Consider the following 14831-nt stretch of genomic DNA (forward strand, 5'->3'; position numbering starts at 1 on the left):
TGCTTGGGGCTCCCGTGCCAAATTAAACGGCCGTTATATATGCATGTGGTTGTGGAGCGCTAGCTAGCTCGGGCACGTCCCTGTCGGAACAACTGGGCTAAATTGGCACGGGACGGGCTGTAGACCTCAAGCTTAATTAATTCAAATCAGCAATGTGCCCCACGTTAGTTCGAGGAGCGCCATCAAGGTACACGGACGAGCGGACGATACGCGCCCTAGCTTAATTAACGCCCCTATCTCCTAAGTTATCGGACATTCTCCACCGTATATTACTAGTTTCCCGTTGCCAGGGATACCCATCAAGATTGTACGTAAAACGGGCATTTTTTTTCTCTTTACGGGGACCATCAATGTGGGCGGAAATTTATCGTGCTCTCGTGCATTGCCAAAAAAAAACAAAGCATGCAGCTAGCGGTAGAATTGGCCGGGGCTCTGCATGCATGCATGCACCTTTTGGCTGTGACCCAAGTTAATTCATTGCTCCTAGCTAGAACGAACGATCCCTGTCTTTCTATATCGTCTCCTGCTGCGTGAGCACTTTTCATCTCACAAGACAAGAATATGTGTGCGCAGCAGCACCCATAAAATGCTTCCATCTCTTTCATTCATCTATGCATTTTACTGCTTCTGCCTCAAGTGAATGCCACTACCCCAAAAATGCCAAGTCGCACAACAAAGACTGGTCCTGCTTTTATATATATTGGCACATAAATTTGTATGCAGAACAGGAGCGCTCGTAATAAATGAATTCATGCATGCATGGGCGTCGTACAGACAGAAGGCAGCATTGCATTGCAGTCATTTCCATTGTAATAAGGTCATCGATCACACACGGTCACAGCTAGGAAGGCTTGTACGGTACTACACTGGAACCAGCTCACGGAAGCATGGCAATGGATGCTGCTACAGACTATACAGAGGAGAGGAGAGAAAAGGCAAAAGAAAAGAATCTTCGACCTTAGCTAAGCCCAGGCTACCAAAGATGTGCAATGCAAGCGCAAGCCCCACCATGCACCACCAAGCTAGCCAGACCAAGAAATTATATCATAATATCCAGGCGCATAACAAACAAACTAATCATCACCCCCTCCTTTATTCCCCCCCTCCCTGATTGCACCACATTACTAACATTATTTACGCCACATTAACGAATCGGCCAGGAAATCGTCATATCTTGCTGCACTGATCACATTACAATATTCCTGAGGCGCCGAAAAAAAAGGCAAAGGGCCGGTTAGTTATTTAATCCATGGAAAATTGCCGGTTAATTAGTTTTCTTGGGCAGGGGTATCGCAGACCACATGGGCACGTACTGTACAGGCAGGCAGACGAGTGGAAGCAACCTGGTAGGTAGGTAGGAGAGAACAAACAGAAGGCCACCACTATGATGCGCTCGCTCGCCACCTACGCATTATACGGCGCACACAGAGATTATAATTATAATTACACAGCGGTAACACATTACAGCAAGCGCAAACCGCAAACCGCAAAACAAGAAAAGGGGAGAGAGAGAGAGAGCCCACAGATCACTGGAGGTTGGTTAGCTCAAGAAGACAAGCGAGCGGCGAGAGCTGAGCTGAACCCCTCTACCGACACTCGTCTGGCGCCCCCCATAAATCCCCCCCTCCCCCCGCCCCGCTTTACTCATAAACACAAACAGCAAAGCCTTCTTCTTCCTCCACATCCTTCCTTCCATCTCTTCGAGCTCTCACAGGCAGCCTTAGAGCTTCTTGCATTGTGGTGGGAGCAAGTAGTTTGGGGGGAGATTGGGACGGCGGCCATGGCGCCAGCGGTGGCCGGCGGGAGCAGCCGGGGTGCAGGGTGTAAGTGCGGGTTCCAGGTGTGCGTGTGCTCTGGGTCGGCGGCGGTGGCGTCGGCGGGTTCGTCGCTGGAGGTGGAGAGAGCCATGGCGGTGACGCCGGTGGAAGGGCAGGCGGCGCCGGTGGACGGCGAGAGCTGGGTCGGCGTCGAGCTCGGCCCCGACGGCGTGGAGACGGACGAGAGCGGCGCCGGCGTCGACGACCGCCCCGTCTTCAAGACCGAGAAGATCAAGGGCGTCCTCCTCCACCCCTACAGGTATAACACACACTGCCGTCCTGTACCACCTCACTCCATTAAATTCTTCCCTGCACTACTTGCTAGCTGATATCATGGTAGCAGTAGGAGAGTACTGTGTTCATCTTCCATCTACCCATGCCAGCTAGTACTACTTGATTACTGTACTTCCAATTCAATTCATGCTTGTTTGTTTTTATTAACATGTTATTAGTAGTATTGCTTAGTTTGTTTTTGAGCGTGTTAGTGTTATTATTAGTACTAGTGATGCACGCATTGGGCAGCGGTTTTTGTCAGTAGGTCAGTTACGCGGCATAAATTTCATTTTGGCCGGTTGTTCATCAGGATTAGGAGTGCCTAGTTAGCAGCAGTTTGTTTGACTACTAGTACTCCTGGCCTGGTCGGTGTTAATTACTAGTATTAACCTGACTAATTAAATTAAATTAATTTACTTTTTGGGGTTAGTTTAGTTTCTCCCAGACAGTTGCACGTTAGAGCCGGGCCCGGGCTCGAATCCACCCAAAAACAGCGCGTCCCGGGGTGTGCTGTCGGCTCGGTGCTGCGCTGTTTTTTTTCTTTTCTTACTCCGTTTAGACTGTCTACATCCTCTGATATGTGGGCCCGGTAAAGGAGGCGTTTAAGCCGTTGGGCCTGCCTGCCGCAGCTGGCAGGTGGGCCCACGCGGCAGCCACCCTGGCGGCTCATAAATCCTTGCCCCTTTCGTTTCGACTCGAAAAGAAAAAAAAATACTGGCTGTGGGGGCGTTGGCTTGGCCGCTTTTGCGATGGGAATCCGAGGTGAAACGAAATGAAGCCAGGAGGAGGGAGACAGTAGGCATGGCTTGCATGTGAATCCAAGCAAGCTATCATTGAAAGCTTCTTTCTTTTCCTTTCTTTTTCCCTGCATGGGTTAGGTCGGGCTGCAGTGACAAAAGTTAGTTATAATACACTTTTAGCCGGGACTGGGATAGGATGTGGGGAAAGACAGTAACGTGTTCTTGTTTGTCTCCAAAGATTTGTACCCGTGGGTTGCAGTAAGATGAGAGGTTTCTGGTTTCTAGTTGTAGATGCGGTGCTGCCGTTGTTGGTAGCTTTCGTCGAGGCTCTTTTTTTTTTTATGTAGAGTACTAGCATATTAGGGGGAAAAGAAAAAAAAGGAAGAAAGAAGACCATCACGTCATACATGTCATAAAAGTCGGGAGGAAAAAAGGCAGGAAAAGAAGTGGTGGCTTTGCATGAATGTGTGTGTGTAGAGTCGTGTTGGCTGGCACCCAGGAGAGGAGATGCATGTGCATATAGGAAAGAAAAAAAAAGGGCACGGTTTTACATTTATGTGCTAGCTAGCTATAGCTGTTCCAAGTCCACCCACCTTGCACAACATTATTTTTGCGGAGCACAAAACTAGCAACGCTACAAGATTTTCTGCCGGTGAACGCGTGCAAGGAGCACCCAGTTTTAGTAAAACGTTTGTTTTTACCAGAGGAGGATGAGAGATTGAGAGCTAGGAGAAGGTTCCAAGTCCCTTTTTGGCCTTAATAGCCTCCCAAAAATAAATGGAGGAAATGAGAAGAGCGGTCCATGATGGAGCGAAGGAAAGAATCCAGCCCACTGGGAGTCATCATCCTTTTGGGTCCTACCGACAGGCAAGGCATGTCGGTGCCAGCTCACCACGCCTCATTGACCTGCCAGCTCCCTTGGCTGTCCGCCGCGACGCTCGAACACGATGCGATGCCCCCTCTTACCGCTTTTTTTTTGGCACTCACTAAAAATTAATTAATTAAAATCATCATCCCCACTACCAGCACCATTGCGCTATATTGCTAGCTGTCTCTAAGTTGGAAAAAAGATGAACATGCCGCATGTCCCCCCCCAATTATTGCTCCCAATCATCACCCACCAACAAACAAACACCACACTGGGTTATTATTAATCCCAACAAGTTTAATCTAATCTAATCTAATCTAATTGACCTGCACAATAATTCTTTTTTCCTTATTTACTGCTATCAGTAACTGACAGTGAATTATCTGTTGTGTGAATGACAGGGTGCTGATCTTTGTTCGTCTGATAGCGTTCACCCTGTTCGTGATCTGGCGTATCTCGCACAAGAACCCGGACACGATGTGGCTGTGGGTGACCTCCATCTGCGGCGAGTTCTGGTTCGGCTTCTCCTGGCTGCTGGACCAGCTTCCAAAGCTCAACCCGATCAACCGGATCCCGGACCTCGCCGTGCTCCGGCAACGCTTCGACCGCGCCGACGGGACATCCACATTGCCGGGCCTCGACATCTTCGTCACCACGGCCGACCCCATCAAGGAACCCATCCTGTCGACGGCCAACTCCGTGCTCTCCATCCTGGCCGCCGACTACCCGGTGGACCGCAACACCTGCTACATCTCCGACGACAGCGGCATGCTCATGACCTACGAGGCCATGGCGGAGTCGGCCAAGTTCGCCACCCTCTGGGTGCCATTCTGCCGCAAGCACGGCATCGAACCACGCGGGCCGGAGAGCTACTTCGAGCTCAAGTCGCACCCGTACATGGGGAGAGCGCACGACGAGTTCGTCAATGACCGCCGCCGGGTGCGCAAGGAGTATGATGACTTCAAGGCCAAGATTAACTCTCTGGAGACTGATATCCAGCAGAGGAATGATCTGCATAACGCTGCCGTGCCGCAGAATGGGGATGGGATCCCCAGGCCTACCTGGATGGCTGATGGAGTCCAGTGGCAGGGGACTTGGGTCGAGCCGTCCGCTAATCACCGCAAGGGAGACCACGCCGGCATCGTCCTGGTCAGTATATCGATCTTGCTTGCTCTGTTTTTACTTACATTTCTGCATGGTTTAGTAACGATGGTTGGCGTAGTCTCGTTGTCGTGGCAAATTCCCTCGTGGAATATGTTGTTGGTTAGGCTGTTAGGGGCTCGTCATTAGTAGTGTCCATGTGATGGGGATTGGGGAGGGGATTTGATGGGGGTGATGGTGGAGAGGGCAACCACCATCGGACATGGAACAAGACATGCAAGAAACGCATCGATGGATGCTCTCTTCTGTTATGGTCTTCTTGTGTGGACAGCCAGCAATTCTCAGTTTTTGATGCTGTGTCTGTGTGAGTGTGACGAGGTGGTTGGGCTGGTCCTTTCCCTCTCGTCCCGACATACAGCTGCAGCGTCGGCCGGCTTTAAACACGCCCCCCCTCCCATTTAATTCACCTGCCTGCCCTGCCCCTGCTTTGTCGTTAACTTCGCCTCCCTCAATCATTCATTCATTACTCTAATTTTGCCACTCAGTTAGTCCTAGATCTGCCCAAGTACAGTATATACAATCTTAATAACCTTACTTAATTAAGTTACTACTTGTTACCCCTGCACACAGTCACTGTATCTAATTAACCACCCCTAGTTTCACCCAAGGTAGTAGGAGTACTGTAATTAGTAACAAGTGGCAGTAACAAGCATGTCCAGCTTTTACTGTTACCATTTCGATTTCACCCGAGGTAATTAATTAGGAAGGGTGGATCTGGGACTGATTAAACTTTTTTGCAATGCAATCCACAGGTTCTGATTGACCACCCGAGCCACGACCGCCTTCCCGGCGCGCCGGCGAGCGCCGACAACGCGCTGGACTTCAGCGGCGTGGACACCCGCCTCCCGATGCTCGTCTACATGTCCCGCGAGAAGCGCCCAGGCCACAACCACCAGAAGAAGGCCGGCGCCATGAACGCGCTCACCAGGGCTTCCGCGCTGCTCTCCAACGCGCCCTTCATCCTCAACCTCGACTGCGACCACTACATCAACAACTCCCAGGCCCTCCGCGCCGGGATCTGCTTCATGGTCGGCCGGGACAGCGACACCGTCGCCTTCGTGCAGTTCCCGCAGCGGTTCGAGGGCGTCGACCCCACGGACCTCTACGCCAACCACAACCGCATCTTCTTCGACGGCACCCTCAGGGCGCTCGACGGAATGCAAGGCCCGATCTATGTCGGCACGGGATGCCTCTTCCGGCGCATCACCGTCTACGGCTTCGACCCGCCCAGGATCAACGTCGGCGGGCCATGCTTCCCTGCTCTCGGTGGCCTGTTCGCCAAGACCAAGTATGAGAAGCCCAGCATGGAGATGACCATGGCGAGAGCCAACCAGGCCGTGGTGCCGGCCATGGCCAAGGGGAAGCACGGCTTCCTGCCGCTCCCCAAGAAGACGTACGGGAAGTCCGACAAGTTCGTGGACACCATCCCGCGCGCGTCCCACCCGTCGCCGTACGCGGCGGAGGGGATCCGCGTGGTGGACTCCGGCGCGGAGACTCTGGCTGAGGCCGTCAAGGTGACCGGATCGGCATTCGAGCAGAAGACCGGATGGGGCAGCGAGCTCGGCTGGGTCTACGACACTGTCACAGAGGACGTGGTGACTGGCTACAGGATGCACATCAAGGGCTGGAGGTCCCGCTACTGCTCCATCTACCCGCACGCCTTCATCGGCACCGCCCCGATCAACCTCACGGAGCGGCTCTTCCAGGTGCTCCGCTGGTCCACCGGCTCCCTCGAGATCTTCTTCTCCAAGAACAACCCGCTCTTCGGCAGCACCTACCTGCACCCGCTCCAGCGCGTCGCCTACATCAACATCACCACATACCCGTTCACCGCCATCTTCCTCATCTTCTACACCACCGTGCCGGCGCTCTCCTTCGTCACCGGCCACTTCATCGTGCAGCGCCCGACGACCATGTTCTACGTCTACCTGGGGATCGTGCTGGCGACGCTGCTCATCATCGCTGTTCTTGAGGTCAAGTGGGCTGGAGTGACAGTGTTCGAGTGGTTCAGGAACGGGCAGTTCTGGATGACGGCTAGCTGCTCCGCCTACCTTGCTGCTGTGTGCCAGGTGCTCACCAAGGTGATCTTCAGGAGGGACATCTCATTCAAGCTCACTTCCAAGCTGCCTGCTGGGGACGAGAAGAAGGACCCCTATGCCGATCTGTACGTGGTGCGTTGGACTCCACTCATGATCACTCCAATCATCATCATCTTCGTCAACATCATCGGCTCGGCGGTGGCCTTCGCCAAGGTGCTGGACGGCGAGTGGACGCACTGGCTCAAGGTGGCGGGAGGAGTCTTCTTCAACTTCTGGGTGCTGTTCCACCTCTACCCGTTCGCCAAGGGTCTCCTGGGGAAGCATGGCAAGACCCCCGTCGTCGTGCTCGTCTGGTGGGCATTCACCTTCGTCATCACCGCCGTCCTCTACATCAACATCCCGCACATCCATGGAGGAGGAGGCAAGCACAGCGTGGGGCATGGGATGCACCATGGCAAGAAGTTCGACGGCTACTACCTCTGGCCGTGAGCGCGCGCCGCGGGGCCGGCGCGCGGGGGTCGATCGGGACGAAGAAGATCGACAGACAGACAGAGCCTGTGTGAGTTGATGCATCGCATCCTGCATTGCATGAGAAACAAGAGACAGAGTCATCATCCACTGAAATGTGGAGTGTGCATATAGATGGATGCATCGTTCTGAACCTGGTGATCGTCAAGAAGCAGAGCTGCCAAAGTTTGAACCTTTTCTTCTTCTTCTTCTTCTTCGACTTTTTTGCTCTTAGTTTTGTCCAGAGAAAGTTGGTTTGATTCCATTTAGTTTTTTAATTACCCGTGGTAATTAATTATATGTACTTAATTATACATATTACCGGAACAAGGGTGGGGGGTACTTACCGGCGGGGCCGGGCTGTAAGTACTAGTACATGCTGGAGAGGTATACAGACAGAGGGAGAGGCTGGGAGCGGGGCCCCGTGTGGTGGTATTCTTTATTTTATTAGTATATGGAAACAATAATTTAATTATATTCATTTGTGCATTCTCTTCTCTTCACTAATCTCAACTCTGTTTTTTCTAGAAACACAGAGTACAATATTGTACACACAGTCTGGCACCATCACATACACAACATCTATTCAAAGCTAATAGAGTCGAGTCACTGTCGGGGTCTCAAAACTGATGGAGTCACCACGAGCATTTGACTTTCAGTGGGAATATCTTTTGAATGATAATCCGCCTTGGACAGGATGTCAAACCTTGAGTCAATTTGGCACAGGATGTCAAACCTTGAGTCAATTTGATCCCTATATTAATTTCTTGCGAAGAATTAGATCCCCATAGTTAAATAGAATCACTCCAGTAATTCACCCAAGCCAAAGTGAGGGTAAGCTTTCAACATTGTCCTGAAGAGGCTTCGGTGTATAGCCCATGTTCTAGTTTAGCTGGGGAGGCTGGCAAGCGTGCTCCAGCTTCTGAGGACAACAAACCTTCTCTGTTTCTTTTGTCTCTCCTCCAGGAGTTCCTTTTGCCTCTAATCTAGGATGTAATTCTAGGGATGCAAGCCGGTATCTTTCATCCTGAATATAAGTAAATGTTTAAATTTATTAGACCAAAAGGTTGAACTAACAAGCCATCTAAACAGGAGTAATGGGATCACGTTTTTATCCCTAGATCTAACTTCTCCAATATCTCTTCTCCAATATTTGAATTTGTTGATCCTGCAAACATGAATAATACGAAGAATATAGGTAGTCTAGGATGAAAGTCTGGAGCATCCATCCTCCTCCCCCATCGATTGACCGCTTCCCAACTTGGCATTGCAATCCACCCTTCAATCAATGCAAAGGAAAACACCTTTGGAGTTCATGCTCTAAAGGACCCATATGAAATCTGTATTGTACTTGGAGAAGTAAGAGGTAAGGTTTTGAGGCAAAGAATCTAGATCCATTGTTATCTAACAACTCAAATAAGTCAAGTTTCAAAAAAGTTATGTCCTAATTGCACATTTAATCACTTAATAACACCATACTTAACATACATCTATTAGAATATATCTCTTAAATTATTTCTTGATTCCACATTTGAACACCTAACATTTGAACATCAATGTGATGAGATTTGTTGCTCGCCATGGTAACTATCCATCTGTCATCACAACAAGAAGCACTACCACTCGCGTGTTTCCTTTTCAAGCTAACCATGTTGATCCATGAAATCAGCATATGAGATCAAGATGATGCCGATACGTCGAAAACGTGTTTAACCCTTTTTGATGTTTGATCGTTTTTATGACTTTATCAAAACAAAAACTATGAAATTATCCTTTCCTGGTTCTTTCAAACTAGGCATTGTAATATATCCAACCATCCACATAACGCACAACGTGATAATTGAGCTTGTGTACCAAGATAGCAAGCAAGTGAGGAAGCTTCCCCCTCATTCTAATGTTTGTTAGCTTAGCAACTAGTCATCATAATCCATTGATCCATCAACGGATAGTGCACGACAATGATCAAGATGGTCTTCTGAGGTGGCAATTTTGGAAAGTTTTCTCTTGCTTGCTTTGTTTACAGCAAGGCATATCATCCAACCATCAACGTAACCCACATGACTTTGATCAAGGAATTGAGGTGGGAAGTTTGGATTCTTGTCCCTTTCATTCTAAATTGCTCACCGCCAACCGCATAGTTTCTTAGATACAACAAATCAACTCAGCGGTGGTGAGTATGTCAAGGCGACAAGTTTGGAAGCTTCTCCATGCCTCACTTGCTTGCTGGCTTACAGCCAAGCATGACGATCCATGTATACATCCGTCAACACTGCACACGCAATGATAATAGAGTTGGTGTAGCGAGTTGGAAAGTTTGGAAGCTTTCAACTCACGTCTTTCCCTACTTTCCGCTTTCTATTAGGCATTGTAATCGGCCCACATGCACATAGTAGTTTGTAACACCCAAACCTAGACTTGATGGTGGGCATCTTAGCCCACCCTAGCTCGGCCAGCCTTGGGCTTCACTTCTTCGCCCAAAGACCGCCTTAAAGTGACAAAAGGCTTGATAATACTCCATCTGTTCCGGTATATTAGGTCGTTCATTGTGAAATCCCGATTTCAGTTCACGGGGCCGATCTCGGTTCGAAGCGATCGAACGCATTCCATCTTCGCAAAAACGGCATTGCTTTAATTACAGATAGAAGTAGCAATGTGTTGCTCTAATTACGGGAATAGCTAACCAATCGTTCGCCGGCTTCCCGATTAAAAAGCCGTGTCCTGCTCCTCCCCTCCAGTCCAACACCGAAGTGTTTGCATGTAGCAGTTATGGCGCAATTAATCGTGGAAAGAAAATGGCAAGGGAGAGCGCTATACGAGGTCATGACTTTGCTAGGGTGAAAACGGAGAACCGCCAAATATACCGGAAGGGAGGAAGTATTTGGTAGATAAAATAAAAATATATACTTTTCCTACGAAGTGCTTAAATATTTTTTTTTATGTCAAAGTACTGTTTGGAAGTTTTGGATAGGGCAGACTCGAGCTTCATATCTTTTTGTCAGGGTTTTGAAAACCTCACTCAGGGTATGGCCGCGTCTAGTGATGGCCTATCTATGGGTTAGGACTCGTTAGATACCGCCGTATTGGGCTACCATTGCCCATTGTACACACTCGGGCCGAACCGGACCATACGTTCATGGACATCCATGAGCTCTATTGCGGAGATTCATTGTTAGATCCATGCTACTAGAATGACAGAACACATATGGTTTTAAAATCCTATCACCGATGGATTTCAAAACTGTTCGAACGTGAGACATCTCAAACGGGCTAAATCCGTTCTAAACACTACACCACGTTCTATATTTGGAGTCATTTTAAAAAGCCTCAAAAGGATGATAAAATGCCTCCAACAATATTTGAAGGCTTTTTGAAAAATGACAAGGAAGTTGGGGGAGGAGAATGTCATCTCAGGCATTTTGAAAAAAAGCCTCCAAAAATAGTATCCGAGGCTTTTTCTTAAAATGCCTTCAATTATTATTTGAGCCTTTATAAAGCATCTAAATATAGTGGATACAATTTATTCTTCCGTGCACTTTCCATTTCAAGCGTCCCACTCCCATGCCCTTTCACCGGCCTCCATCATCATTATCATCTAATTACCAACCCAAATCATATTTATTAGTTACCATTTTTAAATCTAATCACGCCATTGCCTTTCCTATACGTTCCTGGTATCATGCCTTTCCATTCTTCTTACGGACTTATAAGCTGGTAGATTTTTGTGTTGACAAGCGATGTGGGACTAATATCCAAGGTATCCATCACACAATAAGCATCGGCCGACGGAAAGATGAGCAGGGGATCCGGAGGAGCGGCGGCGCACCATGAAACTCAGCCGCGCGGCGTCGCAGCAGAGGCGAGTCGGTGGCCTGGTGCGGACAAGGTGGCCGACTGGCCGGAGCGGCACCGTGGCAGGCAGAGTGCCGCCGTCGGTGAGCCGCTGCAGGCGAGGGCAGCACCTTCGAGGAACGGGGAGGGGACCAGCCAGTCCGTGGAAGGAATAGCCGGGCGGACGGCAGAGGAGCAGCAGCCAGCGTGGAGCGACTTCTAGCGGGCTCAGGAGGTTTCGGTGGACGACAAAGGGGAGCAGGTGACGGCGGCGGCCTCCATTGGCATGGGCTCGGGACATCAGAGGAGAGGGGGCGGGACGGCTCGTCCGTCGGCAGACGAGCCACGCCGTCGCTGGGGAAAGCGTGCCCCCCAGATCCAGGCCTGGCTGAGGCAGCGCGAAGGCGGCTCGTCGGCGCTTGGGCTCCGCGATCTGTGTGTGGGAGAATGGGGAAGAAAGACCCGTGTGTGTCTAATTGGTTGAAGGGTAAGTTATGAAAGGAAAAATTGAGGGTGTTTTTGCATAATGTATAGACATTTGAAGGCATTTTTATTGAAATAGCTTCTAAACTTGTTGCGGCAATTTTACAAATGGCCCTGAAATGATTGTATCGGTGGCTTATTTTCAAAATGCCTTTGATGCTTAGATTTTTTGAGGCTTTTTCTTCATTATGCCTTTGATGTTAAAAGTTTTTGAGGCTTTTTATTAAAATTGCCTCCTTATCTTTGTTCTTCCAAGGCTTTTTATGAAATTGCCTGCCATAATGAGTAATTAAGGCAATTTTGAAAAATGCCTTTGCCAAAATGCCTTCAAAACTTGTACATGGTATAGTGAAATTATGCCTTAGCAGCATCTTTTATAAAACAACATCATAATAGTGTTTGCAAAAAAACATCATAATAGTGCTAAATAATTGGACCCAAGGGATGACAAAAAAATGAACATTGCGATGTAATCCGATTACAAAGAGCACTCCATCTAAAATATTGTCACCAGTGCGCCCAAATTAACGAGTGAATCAGCACAATGTACCGCACTTCAGCAATTCCCCTTTATAAACTTGCAAGACGGGTCTGCTTCTCAGACTCACGTGACTAATAACTAGGATGACATGTAGAGTCGTTTGCTTGGAGGGCATCTCTTACTGTCTCGACCATTCCGACCTGATCGACTCTACACATGTTGTTCGATCACCACGTAAAGGAAGCTGAACTCAGCTCTCTCTCTCTTTTCCCCCCTTAATTAGAACACACAGAAAAATAAATAAAAGAACACATGGTCGTGTTGCCTTTGTGGGGGTTCATCAATTCGATCGGGGCCGTTACGAGATGACCGCCAGCCGGCCGTCTCAGGCTCATGATGTTAAACTTGGTACGCCGACAAGGCAGGTAGGTGATGCCAATCCATGGATCATGGGGCCGGGCATCCTTTGCCAAACTTGGCATCCACTTCTTCTGATCCTATCTGCACCACCTTTGGTGCATGCTTACAGCTGTACTAACACGCATGTGTGCACCGCATCGCCCACCCCATTATTCAGCCTTGCCATCAAAGTTTCAGATCCCATTCACGTCTCTCTCGCTCTCCCCCCAAAACCATACGGTACAAATGTATACTCTGTCTGTTTTTCGAAAAGGGCAACGGCATACTCTGTCTGCCGGACACACGGCGCAGCGGCAACGGCAATGGCTGCAATAATGCGTACACTCACGAGGCACATCATTGGCAGATTGGCAGATGATGATCAATTGATGATGATGACACGCACGGCACAGCTGCTGACAGCACACACGAGCGAGCAAGAGCCAAGAGCAGAGATGGAATCAGGAAGGGAAGGTTGGTCATTCGGTTGGGCCGGGCCGACAGGATGGGCCCGGTGGCCGTGCAGATCGGGCGAAAAAGGGCTGGCGGCCCTGGCTCACCCCTGCCCGTGGCCTTGTCCCGTTTACACCGATGAATGATTAGAGAGTGAGAAGAGATCGACCCTATGCACATGCATCAAGCCAGATCATGTCAGGAGCCAGGTGACTGGAGATCGGCGCCGTGAATCTTAAGGTCAATCGATCCTGATTGCAGCTGAGCAATTGCAGCCGAATAGGTCGTTGGATCGTACAAGCATAAGTATTTAGAAACAGAGAAAGCATGCATGTACGCGTACAAGTATAAATATTTAGGAACAAAGGATGCATGACGTACGAGGCCAAGGACCGCTGCAGTCGGTCAGCCGCAGCCTGCCTTGCCGGTGGTCACAGATCGTAGTACATGTGTGTGCTGGGATGGATGTTGTTACATTATCCGTTCTGGTAGTCGCAGATGCGTGGCTGGACCTCTTGGATCAAGCGTCATCTATAAGTGAAAGTACATCCACGATAGCATAAGGAAGAGAAATTGTGGTGAATCAGGGGTATGGCAGCGAGCAGGATGCAAGCTTAATCTATAAGTGAAATTTTGTCCGTTTTCCGGGACTTGCCAGTTTAAAATTTTGATTCAATATTTAGAGATTTGCTTAAAAGCGACACATATTTGAAATCCCGTTTGCACCAGAGGGGTATGGTGGCATCTGGCATGCGAGAAATGCATTCAGTTTGTTCTGTTAGCATACGGTTTTTTTGTGATTTTTAAAATGGATATACAAAATGTTGTAGCAAGTAACCATGTAACATCCGGTGCCAAAATGGACACTGTGTGTTCTGGAGAAAAAAGAAATCGGGTTTCAACACTATTAGTTTGCATCATGTACAACAACCGCTCGGTTTGTCTGTAAAACCCCCAAAAGGAAATCTCTACACGGCCCAAATAAACGAGGCCTAGTACGTCTACGTTCCAGTGGACCAGGCTAGTTAGGCACAAACCCGCTGGTTAAAAAAGCCCAGCTCTTGTCTGCTTGGGCCTCACAAAACAGAAGCTGAAACATCCTGGGCCGGCAACATGTCGATCCGTTTAATAGGCCCAATGCAGCACAAAAACAAGTGCACTGTTTTTCTGAAGAACGGACCAAAGCATGGGAAGGAAGCAGCCAAGGCCCGACCACCAGCTCAAGTGCCGCTAGCCAGCGAAAGCCCACACAAGCCATCAAGGCCGCAGCGAACTATGAAGCCCAGAAAGAAACACGCCCGGGACCCAGTGTAGGCCCACGTGACAGCCGCTGCGTCTGCCTATCGATCTTGTGCCCAGGCTGACAAAGCTGATCTGCTAAAAACAAGATGAAAAAAAATGACAAAGCTGTACGTAATTCCCATCCAGTTAAGGATCAGGCTAACATTTTTTTTTTGCGGTTAGGATCAGGCTGGCTAACAAATGAACTTGTTGTACTAGTCAACTGCTGTGAATCCTCGAGTACAATTGACCATGTTGGGATCTAGTACAAAATATGAGCTGTGTCTCAATAAGTAAATACCAGCAGTAGCAGTACAGTACTATGAGTGAAAATAAAGAAATGAAATGCCGCTTTGCTGCATGCATGCACGCATGGAGCAGGCATGCACATATACGCACCAATAATTATGGAATGATGACCTTATGATGGGGCACGCATGCATGCATGGTAGCAGTAGCTGGTAGATCTGGCAGCCGTTCGAGCTCGAGCAAATTGCACGA

The 14831-nt window shown here is 49.1% G+C and overlaps 1 protein-coding gene across 1 annotated transcript; it reads left to right on the top strand.

The window, feature by feature from the left end:
* Positions 1-1624: 1624 nt before the first annotated feature.
* Positions 1625-7894, top strand: LOC100834026 (probable mixed-linked glucan synthase 6). The gene is made up of 3 exons (XM_003573406.4): positions 1625-2076; positions 4100-4847; positions 5612-7894. Exons 1-3 carry the CDS (start codon positions 1781-1783, stop codon positions 7385-7387), a joined length of 2820 nt encoding a protein of 939 aa, XP_003573454.1. The 5' UTR covers positions 1625-1780; the 3' UTR covers positions 7388-7894.
* The last annotated feature ends 6937 nt before the right edge of the window (positions 7895-14831 follow it).

The sequence above is a fragment of the Brachypodium distachyon genome, chromosome 3 (assembly GCF_000005505.3).
Source record: "Brachypodium distachyon strain Bd21 chromosome 3, Brachypodium_distachyon_v3.0, whole genome shotgun sequence".
NCBI lineage: Eukaryota > Viridiplantae > Streptophyta > Magnoliopsida > Poales > Poaceae > Brachypodium > Brachypodium distachyon.

What these genes read in the sequence shown, in the direction of transcription:
- LOC100834026 (XM_003573406.4), top strand. Translation starts at nt 1,781, where the DNA reads ATGGCGCCAGCGGTGGCCGGCGGGAGCAGCCGGGGTGCAGGGTGTAAG. An exon ending in GTCCTCCTCCACCCCTACAG is followed by an intron (nt 2,077 to 4,099) that starts GTATAACACACA and finishes TGTGAATGACAG; the next exon opens with GGTGCTGATCTTTGTTCGTC. An exon ending in ACCACGCCGGCATCGTCCTG is followed by an intron (nt 4,848 to 5,611) that starts GTCAGTATATCG and finishes TGCAATCCACAG; the next exon opens with GTTCTGATTGACCACCCGAG.